The sequence below is a fragment of the Dendropsophus ebraccatus genome, chromosome 2 (genome assembly GCF_027789765.1).
Source record: "Dendropsophus ebraccatus isolate aDenEbr1 chromosome 2, aDenEbr1.pat, whole genome shotgun sequence".
Classification (NCBI taxonomy): domain Eukaryota; kingdom Metazoa; phylum Chordata; class Amphibia; order Anura; family Hylidae; genus Dendropsophus; species Dendropsophus ebraccatus.
This window is the reverse complement of record NC_091455.1, coordinates 100816162-100830470: the sequence shown is the minus strand read 5'-3', so window position 1 is coordinate 100830470 and position 14309 is coordinate 100816162. Positions and strand designations below refer to the sequence as shown.

The window sequence follows — 14309 nt, the reverse complement described above, 5'->3', positions numbered from 1 at the left end:
GCCAGGGACAGGACTGTGAGGAGGAGCAACAACAGCAGCTCTGACAGTGAGTGATTATTTTCAGTGTGTCTGTCAGGCTGCTGGAAATTGTCAGATAGAGGGTGAACTGTGTAAGAGAAAGCACAGAGCCCCCACCCCCCTTTGATGCTGATGTTTCATTGTAAGTTTATTCCTTTTTTGCCAATAACTGTGCCCCCTCTCCCCTGCAGCATGTTTTTTTTCTTTCATCTCCCCCCTAAGCAGCCACATACAGTACATGTATCTCACCTGTGCAACCACATACAGTACATGTATCTCACCTGTGCAACCACATACAGTACATGTATTCCACCTGTGCAGCCACATACAGTACATGTATTCCACCTGTGCAGCCACATACAGTACATGTCTCCCACATGTGCCCCAGCAGTGATTAGGAGCCAATTTGTTCTATCCCCTATTAGAGCTGTACTGGGGTCACTTCCACACTCTGAGCTATATACTCTCATCCCCACACAGCATCCAGTGTATAATGCACCCAGGACTGCAGCCCTCAGGATATGCTGGGATTTAAAGTACAAATGAGTAGACAACTCAAAGAGGTGTCCTCTCGGAAACTACAACTCCCAGCATTCTCTGAGAGCTCCATAAGTGTAAGACATTCTGAGAGTTGTAGTTATTGTTATTCCAGGAGTTGTGGTCACAGATACATCAGTACAGGATGGGACAAGGTCTGTATGTCGCTTCTAACGTGTTCGTTATTTAGGTGCCCCCATGATCAGTTCTATTGGGTGGCCACAGGTACCCCAGTCCCACACTGGGGCCTGCACAGACTACAGTACAGTCTCTTATTGGGCCCTGGCATCTGTGCTGTAGGGCCCTCCCTAGAAACCAGGACACATGTACCGGATATCCGGGCATAGATGTGTGTGCACCTTTAAGGCAGAAAGGTGGAGAAGCAAATAATAATAATAAAATAATATTTCTACATCCTGGAATCACAGACAGATACATGAAAAGTAACATGTCTTCCTGATTCAGCATCTATCTAACAGCGTCAGCGTGAATTACAATTGACAGATGCCTTTTAAATACATTCTTTTACATGATTCACAGCAAACAGGAGATAGACAGTAGAAGAACTATAAGATGTGTATTGTCCACATCATCCTCTGTCACAGAATTGGCTGAATCTTCTCTATGAACTCTAGCCCTGTCCCTGAGTGATGATACAGCCTCTTACCAGCCAGCCTTTTCAGCTTACTTCACCATCCTTCTGTCATATACACAGATATATGTGTGTGTGTGTGTATATGTGTGTATATATATATATATATATATATATATATATATATATATATATATATATATATATATAATAAATATATACATACACACAGTATATATCATTATTAGGGATGGGTGAGATGATTTCAACATGCTTTCTTGTGCTGGATAAAGCAGCAAGTGCTGCAACCTCACTGTGTAATAGTCTGCAGTGAAGGAGGTACAGCCACTAAATACAGAACTAAGACCCCAAAAACAAATAGATTTTGGTAGTTTTAGAACTGGGGCAAACAGGTAAGCAATAACACATGCTTATGCTTTTTTTTAACTCATGTTGGAGTACCTACACCTTAAATAGCAGAGTGGTAATGGTAGTAGCAGCACTGCCCTTATTCTGTCGATTGTAATAGTAGCCGTGGGATCTGATTTCCATGGCCTATTACGTGTAGTGGTATTTTTTTATTCGCTTTGTAGTAATAAAGGTAGTAGAAGCAATATCATCCTCACTATGCTTCAGTAGAGGTAGGATTTCTTACTGCTGCTGTGTAAAGTATCCTCTCAAGAGGAGTCCTCTGTGACTTCTGCTTAAAAAAATAAAAGTAGTCATTTACAAGAAGGAAGGAAAGTTTTTTTAAAGTATGCTACTGACGTATTGCACCCCTCCCATTACACTTCAGACATTAAATACGAAAATGCTTCCAGGTTACAAAGTCCTTACTATTATGATTATGCCTCCGTTATACATGTCGGTAGATAAGCCCATGTGCTGGCCATCCCTCATATCCTTGAGATGTTTAGTGCTCGCAATGGACAATATGCTTATACAATAATGACATCTGTCTACAAGCCATTTAAAGAGGTCTGACCCTTCAGCTTCATTTCCTTTTAAAATAAAATACATATTCAGAATCCACCTATTTAGAAGAGTGTATGTGTGATGTACGAGCATATGTTATTAGATTGTTCTTTCTTCCTGTAGATCAACCACTATCTCTGCACAGCTCCTGGGGATTGCCGCAGGGACAGGTAAATGAGACTTCATTTACTCCTTATAGTAATGAGCCCGAGGAATGTGAGGAAGAAAGATTTGAGAACAACAATTTGGAGAGAAAACTGCAAGAAGAAATGAATTACCACAGGACAGGAAGCCGGATTGACAATATGACAAGCCTTTCTAATCCTCCGCCTTTGAGTGAATTGAGAAACAGGAAAGTGTTCAGTGAAGCATACGAACGGAATCCTATTGCAGTGGGTTCTCACCCTGTAAACATTAGTGGCAGCAATGAGCCATCAGCTAATGTGATTCCACCACACTACTTACAAAATCCAAGTGGTTTTCAAACAGCCAACAGACCTGCGGATTACCAACAACCAACTGATCCTCGAAGTATCCATACTCCAATGACTTATCCTATGACGTGGTTCCCACCTCCCTTTCAGTATTTGTATACACCTGACACTTCTGTTCCATTTGATTCCACTAAGCTGCCAGTTGCTGAATCAGGAGGACCAAATCTGTATACAGCACCTCTAGACCATACATATAATGCTGCTGTGGGCCATCCATTGGGTGAGTCTCTTGAGTTCTGTTCCTAGCTGTTGTCAGGCTGCCTGAGGTATAAAAGAAAAATATATAAAAAACTTAGGGGGAGATTTATCAAACTGGTATAAAATAGAATTGTCTTAGTTGCCCATAGCAACCAATCAGATTCCACTTTTCAATTCTTACAGATGCTTTGAAAAATGAAAGGTGGAATCTGATTGGTTGCTAGGGGGAAACTAAAATAAATCTACTTTACACCAGTTTGATAAATCTCCCCCTTAGTGTCTGTTTTATCAGGGTTGGTAGTAACAAACTGGCGAGGCATGTCATACAAATAGCATAGGCATGTGAGTTACATTGATTTACAGGCTAGAGGGGAATAGAGGAGTTATTAAACCCCTATCACCTAAAACTAACTATCCCTATTATCAATGTGCATCTCTCCCTAAGTCTATCTATGAAGATACAGACTGCCTTTGCAGTCTGTATCTTATACTTTACCCAATTCTTTTTTTCCCGGCACGAAGGCCGGGCGCCGCCATCTTGATGACGTCACTTTGCGTTCCACCGCTGGAACGCAAGTGACATCATCAAGATGGCGGAGCCGGCCTTCGTGCAGTGGACAAGAGGATCAGGTAAAGTATAAGATACAGACTGCAAAGGCAGTCTGTATCTTCATTTTGTCTGTATACGAAGATACAGACTGCCTTTGCAGTCTGTATCTTATACTTTACCTGATCCTCTTGTCCGCTGCAGCAAGGCCGGCGCCGCCATCCTGATTACATTACTTGCGTTCCAGCGGTTGAACGCAAAGTGACGTCACCAAATGGCGGCGCCGGCCTTGCTGCAGCGGACAAGAGGATCAGATAAAGTATAAGATACAGACTGCAAAGGCAGTCTGTATCTTAATTTTGTCTATTTATGAGGATACAAACTGCCTTTGTAGTCTGTATCTTATACTTTACCTGATCCTCTTGTTCGAGCCGGGCGCCGCCATCTTGATTACGTTACTTGCGTTCCACCGCTGGAACGCAAATTACGTAATCAAGATGGCGCCCCCCGGCCTTGCTGCCGCTGTGCATGACGGGAGCAAGGACAATTGCTGCAGGCTTTGGGACCATGTGAAGTCCCGGCTTGTGTAGGGCGCAGGTGTCCAAGGTACCACAGATTGAGGTGGTTATTTCATGGAAGGAATATTTATTAAAAAACGACGCGTTTCGGCCGCCAAATATAAGGTGGCCTTTCTCAAGTTTACACAGAGTAATGGTAAGCATGGGTTTAAATAGTGTATGGTCCGGCCAAGTGAGTAATCACTTCCGGGTTAGTTACATGAATAGGGGGAATGCCCTGAGTGTGGGCAGATCCATCAATGTGTCAAAAAAAGGAGTACAAATCACATTGCCAATAACGTATATAAAAAAGCAAAATCTATGACTTACATTTCCCCGAGAGTCCGGAGGACAGCGTCTGCGTCCGGCTAGGTCACGTGAGGCGCCCCCGTTTCTCCCTTTCTTTTCTCCCTATAAAAAAGGGGACAAGAAAGGTTACTATTTTTTATTGTAAAACCTGCTTCATGCAACTTCACTTTAAAGGGCTGCTCCAGACACAATTTTTTTTAGAATCAATGGAGTCGTGTCACAGAGGGGAGGGGATATGGTCACACTAGGGGGTTGGCAAGCCGGGCTAAAATGCATAGAGCCGGGCTGCTGCATGGCAAAAGAACAACGCCAAGAACCAGGTGGCATTGCAAAAAAAGTACCGCCCCACCGGTATCTTCATGCCAGCGCCGATTGGCTAATGTAAAAAAAAAAAATGTACACTTTAACTTGATAAGCCCTTTCTGCTCTCTGAATAAGGTTACCCTTTTAAGGATAAGTGTTTTTTTTGTCTTTCTCCCCCATATTTAATAGCTATGGTTTGGCTTGTGTTTTTCCAGGCATAGAAGGCAATCATATGTTCCCCAAGGGAAACTTTGGGTATTCACAGATATATCCTCCAGGTAAATCAGTAGTTTATATGTTTTCCTAAACAGTCCTAAGACTTGCTGCAGTAAGGTTGTATTCATACATGGCGTAATTATATGCATCTGAATGGTTTACTAGCCAAAATATGCAATTGTTCCATGCCACCCATTAGTAGCAGCCTCCAGCTGTTAATAGCGCCCAGAGACACCATGTATAGAGAGGGCTTGAGTCCTGAACCCACTCCATACATGCATAAAAGCATGTTCACGTGCAGTTACACAATTATACTTTGAGTGTGTTCACACGTACAGGATCCGCAGCAGATTTGATGGTGCTGATTTGATGCTGTGTTCAATTATTTAGATGAAATCTGCTGCGGATCTGGTAAGTGTCCGGTAAGTGTGAACGTACCCTAAAGGGGTTTTCCCGGCAAAATTTACTGATGAGTCATCCACAGGATAGCTCAACAGTAACTGATTGGCAGGGTGCTGGCACCCAGCACCCACACTGATTAGGTGTTCACCTCCACAGTACACACTGAACGGAGTTTGTCTCCGATTATTGTGTAGCCGTGGCAATGAATGGGAGCTGAGCTGCAGTTACATATCACAACAGCTACAAACATAATAAACAGAGACAGACATTCACTTTGTCTTGTGGTGCCGAACAGCTGATCATTGTGGGTATCAGGCGTCTGTACCCTGCTGGTTGGTTCATTTTGCACTGAATACCCCTTTAAGAGGTTAAAGGGAATGTGCCATCAGAAAATGACCTATTTTTTTTAAATCAGGTTTTTATGTTGAACATATTTCATTAGACTTTTGGCAATTTGTTTTCTAAATTTCTATTATACTATCTGTTATGAAATAACAATAAAATCCTTGCAGTTTTCATTCTCACCACTAGGCCTAAGACTAAGCTGAGACTTCCTGTTTTGTCTCTGGTGAGAAGCAAGAGGCTGCTCAAGTCACCTGTACAGCCTGACAGCCTACGCAGCCAAAGTTGACACCAGTGGATAGAGAATAGAATTAGGGATGGTCTGAACCTGCCGAGGTTCGGGTTCATACGAACCCGAACTCTCGGCAATGATTCCCGCTGTCTTCCTCCTCCATGGAGAGGGTGGATACAGCGGGAGGACCGCCTGGAAAACTGGGATACAGCCATAGCCATAGGCTGTATCCCAGTTTTCCAGGCGGTCCTCCCGCTGTATCCACCCACTGCACGGAGCGGCCATACAAACCCGAACCTCGGCAGGTTCGGACCATCCTTAAATAGAATACATAAAGCCCACAGCCCCCTTCCCCCATCCCTGTGCAATGACCTCTGTAAGGGTCACAGAATGTTTCTCATGTCAATTCATGTCAGTGTGACAGGTCCTATTCCTTATAGTTTATGTTACCGGGCTTGCTCTAAAGCAAAGCTTTTCAAACTGTAAGGCATGGCTCACAGTCTGGAGAGCCATGGGGTCCATGTCATGACACAGCAGGATCTACAGACAGAGACAACACTGATAATGGCAGCCCTGTATTATCAGTGTTGGCTTTATACTTAGCATACTATTACACCAAACGAGAATCCGCCGAATCGGCCCTATACAGCCGATTATTGTTCCTTGTAATAAACACAACGATCAGCCAATGATCGTTGTCATCGGCTGATCGTTGATATAGGTTCAGACCTATAATTGTCAGCCACCGACCGCGCACCTCTACGTGTAATAGCGGTGCGCGTCCGGCGGCTAACAATTTGCAAAAGAATTCATTACCTATCCATGGTCCAGGGCTCCTCCTGCTCCTCTTCTCTCTCGTGCGCTGCAGCTTCACAGCGGCCTGTGATTGGCTGAGTGGCCTGTCAGCTAAGACAGACCGCTCTGAAGCTGCAGCACGCAGGACCCGAGAGAGAAGAGGAGCAGGAGGAGCCCTGAACCCGGCATAGGTAATGTATACCAGTTTAGCAAGGGCTGCAAGGACATTGGCCGCGTAATAGGCCCTGTAAACGAGCGACGATCTAGGCGCTCGTTTACATTTATTATCGGGCCCCTATCTAATAGTACCCTTACAGTAGGTAAAGGGCCTGTGATGATGTCATGATCTTGGCTGGTTCAATCTTTTTCCAGCACCTGGGGAGGAGTGGCAGAGAGCAGTCTGATGAGCAGAATCCCATTAGGAACAAAGCGCTTCGCTTCATTCCTACTACAGATTCGCTCATCTCTAGGAGCAACAATGCATGCCCTTTAAAAACTGACAAAAATTTTTTTTGCTGCCTAATGTCTTAACACTTGATATAATCAATGTTATTTACTTCACTGTCAGTGGTTTTAGGTTATGGAAACCTGATTCCAACATTACTCTATTCCTTTTTATTTCTTTAGAGAAATCGGTCAATTTGACTATATCAAACAGTTCAGCCTTTCAGATTGGAAACAATAATTATATAAACGTTGGACGGGATTCAGATATGATAAGTACTAAAGGCTCAAGTAATACACCACATCAGTACGCTGAAGTGCTTGGTAAGTTTAGTTGTTTTCTTTGGCCGTGTAAAAGCAATGCAGACTCCTAATAAATTGTTACGACTACTAAAATAGATAGATATGTAGAATTACCTGCTTGCTGTCGGTGCATATAAAAGCGCCAGCAGCGAGCGGGGAACAAGGAGAAAGTGAGTGCTGACCTGACAGGTTGGCGATCGCTTGCTACCAGTGATCGCCCTGTGTAATATGGGCTTAAGACTGGCTCTGATCAGAAGATCTAGCCGAGGAAAGATCTTAGAATCGCGATCCTCTACCCAGCCAGGGTCTCAGTTCATCAATAATTTACATAGACTTCTATTATGAATATCTACAGGCTGCGCTGCGGCAATATTCCTCCGGCTATATCTTCTGATCAGAGTGAGATTCACTCTGACCAATAACTTTTGACATGTCTGGTTTTAGTGTACTCTTTAACTTTAAAGAAGCACTCTGGCATTTATTTTTTTGTGTATATGGGTGCAGCAAAGGCTATTCTTACAGAAGGATTTAGAGGTTCTTGTGTATACCTTGTGCCTACCAAATACAGATTTGAAGTCTTAAGGCTGTTCACACATTTAATCTTTAGATCGTCCTGGTGGCCCATAGGAGAGTTTGTCGGTCTGCTGCTGCCGCTCCTGTTCCATGGCGTGACGCTCAGCAGACCATTGCTATTGGCATGGGGGTTTTAGGTCATACTTTAACTCAACAATAAGCCAACATTGTGCATGTCGACTGATTGTTGATTTAAAACATGACCTATTACACGAAATGATTATTGGCCAAGTATGGACGATAATTGCTTTGTGTAATAGGACCCTAATGATGGTGGGTCTGCGTGGTATTGCTTCATTTTGCACAATACAAATCAACAACTTTCTACATCATCTTCATTAGAAACTTCTTACCACTTAGCTGCTACTTAGTGCAAAATAAGGCCATCAGACAGACTTTCTCAGTGTAAAATAAGCAATCCTCCTACACCCCTCAAAAATGTATCTAGGGGTGTAGTGATCATTTGGAGCCCCATATGTGTTGAAGAAAAGTTTTTAGCATTTAGCCTAAAAAAATGAATGTCTAAGTTGTTGTTGTTTTTTTTTAACAATGAATAAAGGATAAAAGGAGGCACTCACCAGCAGTGTATTCAGACCATCCGGCTTTTATTGCTGTGCGCAGGGGGAGCGGGGGAGACAAGGTGGGTGACCGCAGTTTCGCGGCTTAGTGCCGCTTTGGGGGTTCGTCAAAGCGGCACTAAGCCGCGAAACTGCGGTCACCCACCTTGTCTCCCCCGCTCCCCCTGCGCACAGCAATAAAAGCGGGATGGTCTGAATACACTGCTGGTGAGTGCCTCCTTTTATCCTTTATTCATTGTTCATACAGCATGTTTATTTCGGATTGAGCACCACCACATACCGGACCCAGCCTGAGATAGTGCCATCTAGTGGAGAGCCAGGCAGTGCCATCACTTTTTTCTTTCTTGTTGGATTGTTGTTTTTTTTTAATATGTACATTTAGCTGAAAATCACACATTTTCATAAGGAACTTAGGTGTAGAAGCGAGCCAAAATTTGTTAAACAGTTTCTGCTTGGTAGGGCAGTACCCCATATGTAACCATAAACCACTGTTTGGACACTCAGCAGGGCTCAGGAGGGGAGGAGCGCCATTTTAGTACAGATTTTGCTGGAATGGTTTTAGGGCACCATGTTACATATGCACAACCCCTAAGGTACCACTACACTGGGAATAGTCTTATTTGTGAAACTATACCCCTTAGAGAATTTCTATAGGAGTTTTGTGAGCATTTGGACCCCACAGGTGTTTAAGAAAAGGTTTTAACATTAGGTTGTTAAAACTATTTTTTTTTTTAATAGTATGTACATATAACTGAAATCACAAATTTTTACAAGAAACAAAGTTGTGTAGGCACCTCAAAAACATGTGTTATGTACTTTTTCCTACCTGGACCTCACAGGCATCGGTACATGGCAGGCCAGTAGGCCATAAATATGGCCTCCGGCTTCCAAGGCTATCATGGGATTGCTGATGGGATGGGGTCGATACTATGCTGCAGTTGTGGCAGGAGCCCAGCTCTATTCGGCAGTTGGCTTCCATTGCCCGTTGGGTGGCTTTGCTTTTGAGCCCCCCCCCCCCCAATTGCCAGGACTTAACAGTATGCCCTGGAGCATACAGGTAAGTCAGTTCCGCTTGGCTCCCGTCGGTCCCACTTAACCAATCAGTGACTGCAGCCTCAGATGCAGCCTCAGCGAGCAACGTATGCTCCGGGTGGAGGCGGGTTAAAGGGTCTGGTGTTACATACTCACAGCGGAATGAAAATCCTGCTGAGGGTATGTAACCCCATTGAAGATCAAAGTACCAAGATTTGCAGCAAATTTTGCTGCAAACTCTCAGCATGAAATTCGCTGCGAATCTGGTGTGTGTGAAGCTACCCTTTAACCCCTTAAGGACAGAGCCAATTTCGATTTTTGCGTTTTCGTTTTTTCCTCCTTGTGCATCAAAGGCCATAGCACTTGCATTTTTCCACCTAGAAACCCACATGAGCCCTTATTTTTTGCGTCACTAATTGTACTTTGCAATGACAGGCTGAATTTAGTACACTGCGAAACTAGAAAAAAATTCAAAGTGTGGTGAAATTGAAAAAAAAAAACGCATTTTGTTTATTTGGGGGAAATGTGTTTTTACGCCATTCGCCCTGGGGTAAAATTGACTTGTTATGCACGTTCCTCAAGTCGTTACGATTAAAACGATATATAACATGTATAACTTATATTGTATCGGATGGCCTGTAAAAATTTCAAACCATTGTCAACAAATATACGTCACTTAAAACCGCTCCATTCCCAGGCTTATATCGCTTTTATCCTTTGGTCTATGGGGCTGTGTCAGGTGTCATTCTTTGCGCCATGATGTGTTCTTTCTATCGGTACCTTGATTGCGCATATATGACTTTTTGATCACTTTTTATTACAATTTTTCTGGATTTGATGCGACCAAAAATGCGCAATTTTGCACTTTGGGATTTTTTTTACGCTTACGCCGTTCACCGTACGAGATCAGGAATGTGATTAATTAATAGTTCGGGCGATTACGCACGCGGCGATAGCAAACATGTTTATTTATTTATTTACTTTTATTTATAACCTGGGAAAAGGGGGGTGATTCAGACTTTTATTAGGGGAGGGGGCTTTTTATTGACAACAACACTATATATTTTTTTTTACACATATACTAGAAGCCCCCCTAGGGGACTTCTAGTATATACACTTGGTTCTCTCATTGAGATCTCTGCAGCATAGATATGCTGCAGAGATCCATGAGATCGGCACTCGTTTGCTTTCGGCTGCTGCAGCCGGAAGTAAACGAGTGCCGAGTCGGGGACAGCGCCATCTTGGAGCGGTCCCCGGCCGGCTTCAGAAACGGAGATCGCTCCTCCGGGATAACATCCCGGAGGAGCGATCTCCTCCACTAGACACCAGGGAGACGCTGGATCCGGTAATCGGATGCAGCTGTCATGTTTGACAGCTGCATCTGATTACTGTATTAGCGGGCACGGCGATCGGCCCGTGCCCGCTAATACCTGCGGCCCCGGGCTACAAGCGGCACCCGGGACCGCCGCGGTTCAGAGCGGGGTCGCCGTGCGGCCCCGCTCTGAACGCCCTTACCGGCAATAGGGCGTACCTATACGCCCTTTGTCGTTAAGGGGTTAAAGGGGTTATCCAGTGAAAATATTTTTCTTTTAAACCACCTGGTGTCAGAAAATTATATAAATTTGTAATTTACTTCTATTTAAAAATATGAAGTCTTTCCATACTTATCAGCTGCTGTATGTTCTGCAGGAAGTGTTGTTTTCTTTTTAGTCTGACACAGTGCTCTCTGCTGACATTTCTGAGACAGGAACTTTCCAGAGCAGGAGAGGTTTTCTATGGGAATTTGCTGCTGCTCTGGACAGTTCCTGTCTCGGTCAGAGATGTCAGCAAAGAGCACTGTGTCAGACTGAAAAGAAAACAACATTTCCTAGAGAACATACAGCAGCTAAGTATGGGAAGACTTGAGATTTTTAAATAGAAGTGTACCAGTATAATCCAGTTGATATGAAAGAAAAATATTTTCGCTGGACAACCCCTTTAACTTTTGAAAGATGGGAATGACCCTTTAAAGAATTGCAGTATTTTGCTAGGTAATGTAAGTGAGGCATTTTTTGTTATTAAGTGTATCTTTATCTTTCTGCATTTCAGATAGCAGTGCATTAGTGAATGAAAACCAGATGCATCTTTTGAGGGAAAATTTATCCCGGAAATGGAAAGAGTTTGCACGCATGGTTGGATTTCGCCAGCCAGAAATTGAAGAAATTGACCATGACTATGACCGTGATGGGTTGAAAGAGAAAGTATATCAAATGCTGCACAAATGGCAGATGAAGGAGGGGTCCAAGAATGCCACAGTTGGGAAGGTGGCCTCTGCCCTTTATTATCTGAAAGACACAGACCTTCTTAACCAGTTAATCTTGTTGAACTAACATGAAGATCACATGTGTGAAATTTCAGATGGAGCATCAAGAACTTCCCTCTGTATAATCACAGAAGGTTTTACAGTGCCGGCTTCCAGTACAGACCAGCTCACACGCTAACGTGATAACCTTTTTTTAGCTCATCAGTTTACATCTTGCTGTGCATATCTGGACATACTGTAGAACTTTATTTGAAATTAGGCGTATGATTGGACCATTACTTAACCAGAACACAATCTTGTTTCTCCATGAGATGCTTTGCAGGATTTGGGATTTTGAGTATAGTTGGTAAGATTGATTGGAAATGTCTATCCAGGATTTTGGTGAGAAGGTTATAGTCCTGGTTCAAAAGAGCTATGAGGCAAAATGAATGCTGTAGGGTTAAGTCTTAAAGAAGTAGAGAGAGTCTATAAAGACAGAGGTAGCCTAGGAGTGCAACCCTTAGGGCACTATTACATGGAGCAATAATTGTACGGTTAGGCTAGGTTCACACTGCGTTTTCAGCATCCGTTTAACGCATCCGTTTTTTGCAAAAAACGCATGAAAAACGGATTGCAAAAAACGGATTCATTTGTGTGCATCCGTTTTTCCATTGATTCCATTATAAAAAAAAACGGATCCGTTTTTTTTTGGCGGACCAAAACGGACCAAAAAACGTTGCTGACCCTATTTTTCTGGACGTTAAAAAAAACGGATCCGTTAAACGGATGCTGAAAACGCAGTGTGAACCTAGCCTTATCACTCCACGTAATAGAGACAACGATCATCCGATGAAACAATTATTGGCTGATTGTTTCTTTAGGCCCAGACCTAAAATCATCGGCCTCCGGCCGCGCATTGCTACGTGTAATAGCGATGCACGGCTGGAGGCTGACTATTCAAAGGTTTACATTACCTGTCCACTCTACCGGTCTTCTCCAGCGGTCTGCTTCCTCCCTGGTCCCACATGCTGCAGCCTCAGAGCTGACAGGCCGTTCAGCCAATCACTGGCTGCGGTGGTCCGTCCAGCCCTTGCTAAACAATTATCAGACTGTGTAATAAGCCCAGTAAATGAGTGCTGATCTAGCAGATTGCTGCTCGCTTACAGTATTGATAGTAGGCATACATTAGATTTCCTTTCTGTTTAATGAACATCATACAACCACATATAGATTCATATAAACAGAACCCATTATACCCTCTTACACTTTTTGATAACATTTTAAAAATGTTTAATCTGTAAGCCCTGGGTGGTCAACAGTGATCAAAAAGAGTATTGTGTTTTCCATTCAATCAACTATTTTTCTAAAATAAAACATGCCTTGTGACGATGTTAATGTTCTGTGGAAATGTTGTAAGTTATTTTCTATGCAAATGACTATTCTTGCAATAATACTCTCTTTTTAGGACATTGAAAATGAATTACTCAGGTAGACCTGCCTTTGTACAGAAAAGGTGTTTATAAAGAATTTTATCTTCTTGATGTGTGTATCAGGTTTTTATAGTGCAATGAAAATCTTTAGTCTCTTTCTCTCTACTTGACCAATTCAATATGAACTATGCTGTCCTCTTTCCTTGCAGTGTAATATGCATCTATAATTGTCATTGCACATTGGTATGAACCAGACAGCTATAGTTACATGTCCTTGCAAAAATCAACATATAATTATGTCTATCAATTATGATTAATGTATTACGATACATATGTATTACAATCATTTCCCCTAAAAGCATTCTTTCATGTTGATGTCATGGACCTGCACCAGAGCTGCAGAAGATGTTGGCACTGTATAAATAAAAAATATTATTATAAGACCATAAGGTAGTATATGTACTAGCTATGGACACAAACATATACCACACAACAATGCACAGCAGTGCCCATCCATGTACAAATGTCAGACAGATTGCCTTTAATATGAAGCAAGTCTATTCCTGGTGGTCTGGTTATATGAAATGTAAACACTGTGACAAATAAAATTTATTTTAATTAAACTAATGTGTGTTTGGTGCGGTTTATTAGAAAAAATAAATTACTTGTTTTGCAGGCTTCATGGGCTTCTGGTTGTTTTTGATTCACTGTATTGAGAATTACAATATTTCAGATTATTGCAGTTGGTGTACACTGTTTTTTGTCTTTTTATCTTTATCTCACACTGTAACCAAATAAATAACATTATTATTAATAAATTATAATTGTCAATAATAAGTCAATGAAATGCATGGAAGTCAATAGAATCTCTGATGCCCAATACACAGTGTTTTGAATTCTAGACATTATTTTCGGATGTTATGTGTAGTTCAATTTTTTTTTTTTCACCGTCCTTTCACTGTCTTATTAATTCAATTGACCTTCACAAAAGAACCACACCCAAAAGGGCCAGAACTAGAATAATGTACCGGCAGCCATCTTTGTAATGACGGACATCATTTGGTACTCAAAAATATGACTGTCATTTTGAAAAAAAAATAAAATAGAAAAAATGTTATGTGAACATAATCAAAACTGTTATAGGTATATTT

At 42.3% G+C, this 14309-nt stretch overlaps 1 protein-coding gene across 3 annotated transcripts in view; it reads left to right on the top strand.

The window, feature by feature from the left end:
- RIPK1 (receptor interacting serine/threonine kinase 1) overlaps positions 1-13781 on the top strand; it is a 51136-nt gene extending 37355 nt beyond the window's left edge. For all 3 annotated transcript variants that reach the window (XM_069958087.1, XM_069958089.1, XM_069958088.1), the window contains 4 exons: positions 2246-2836; positions 4746-4808; positions 7145-7285; positions 11536-13781. In XM_069958087.1, coding sequence (XP_069814188.1) covers positions 2246-2836; positions 4746-4808; positions 7145-7285; positions 11536-11816 — 1076 coding nt within the window. In that variant the 3' untranslated portion in view covers positions 11817-13781. The remainder of the gene's footprint in view (positions 1-2245; positions 2837-4745; positions 4809-7144; positions 7286-11535) is intronic.
- Positions 13782-14309: the final 528 nt, after the last annotated feature.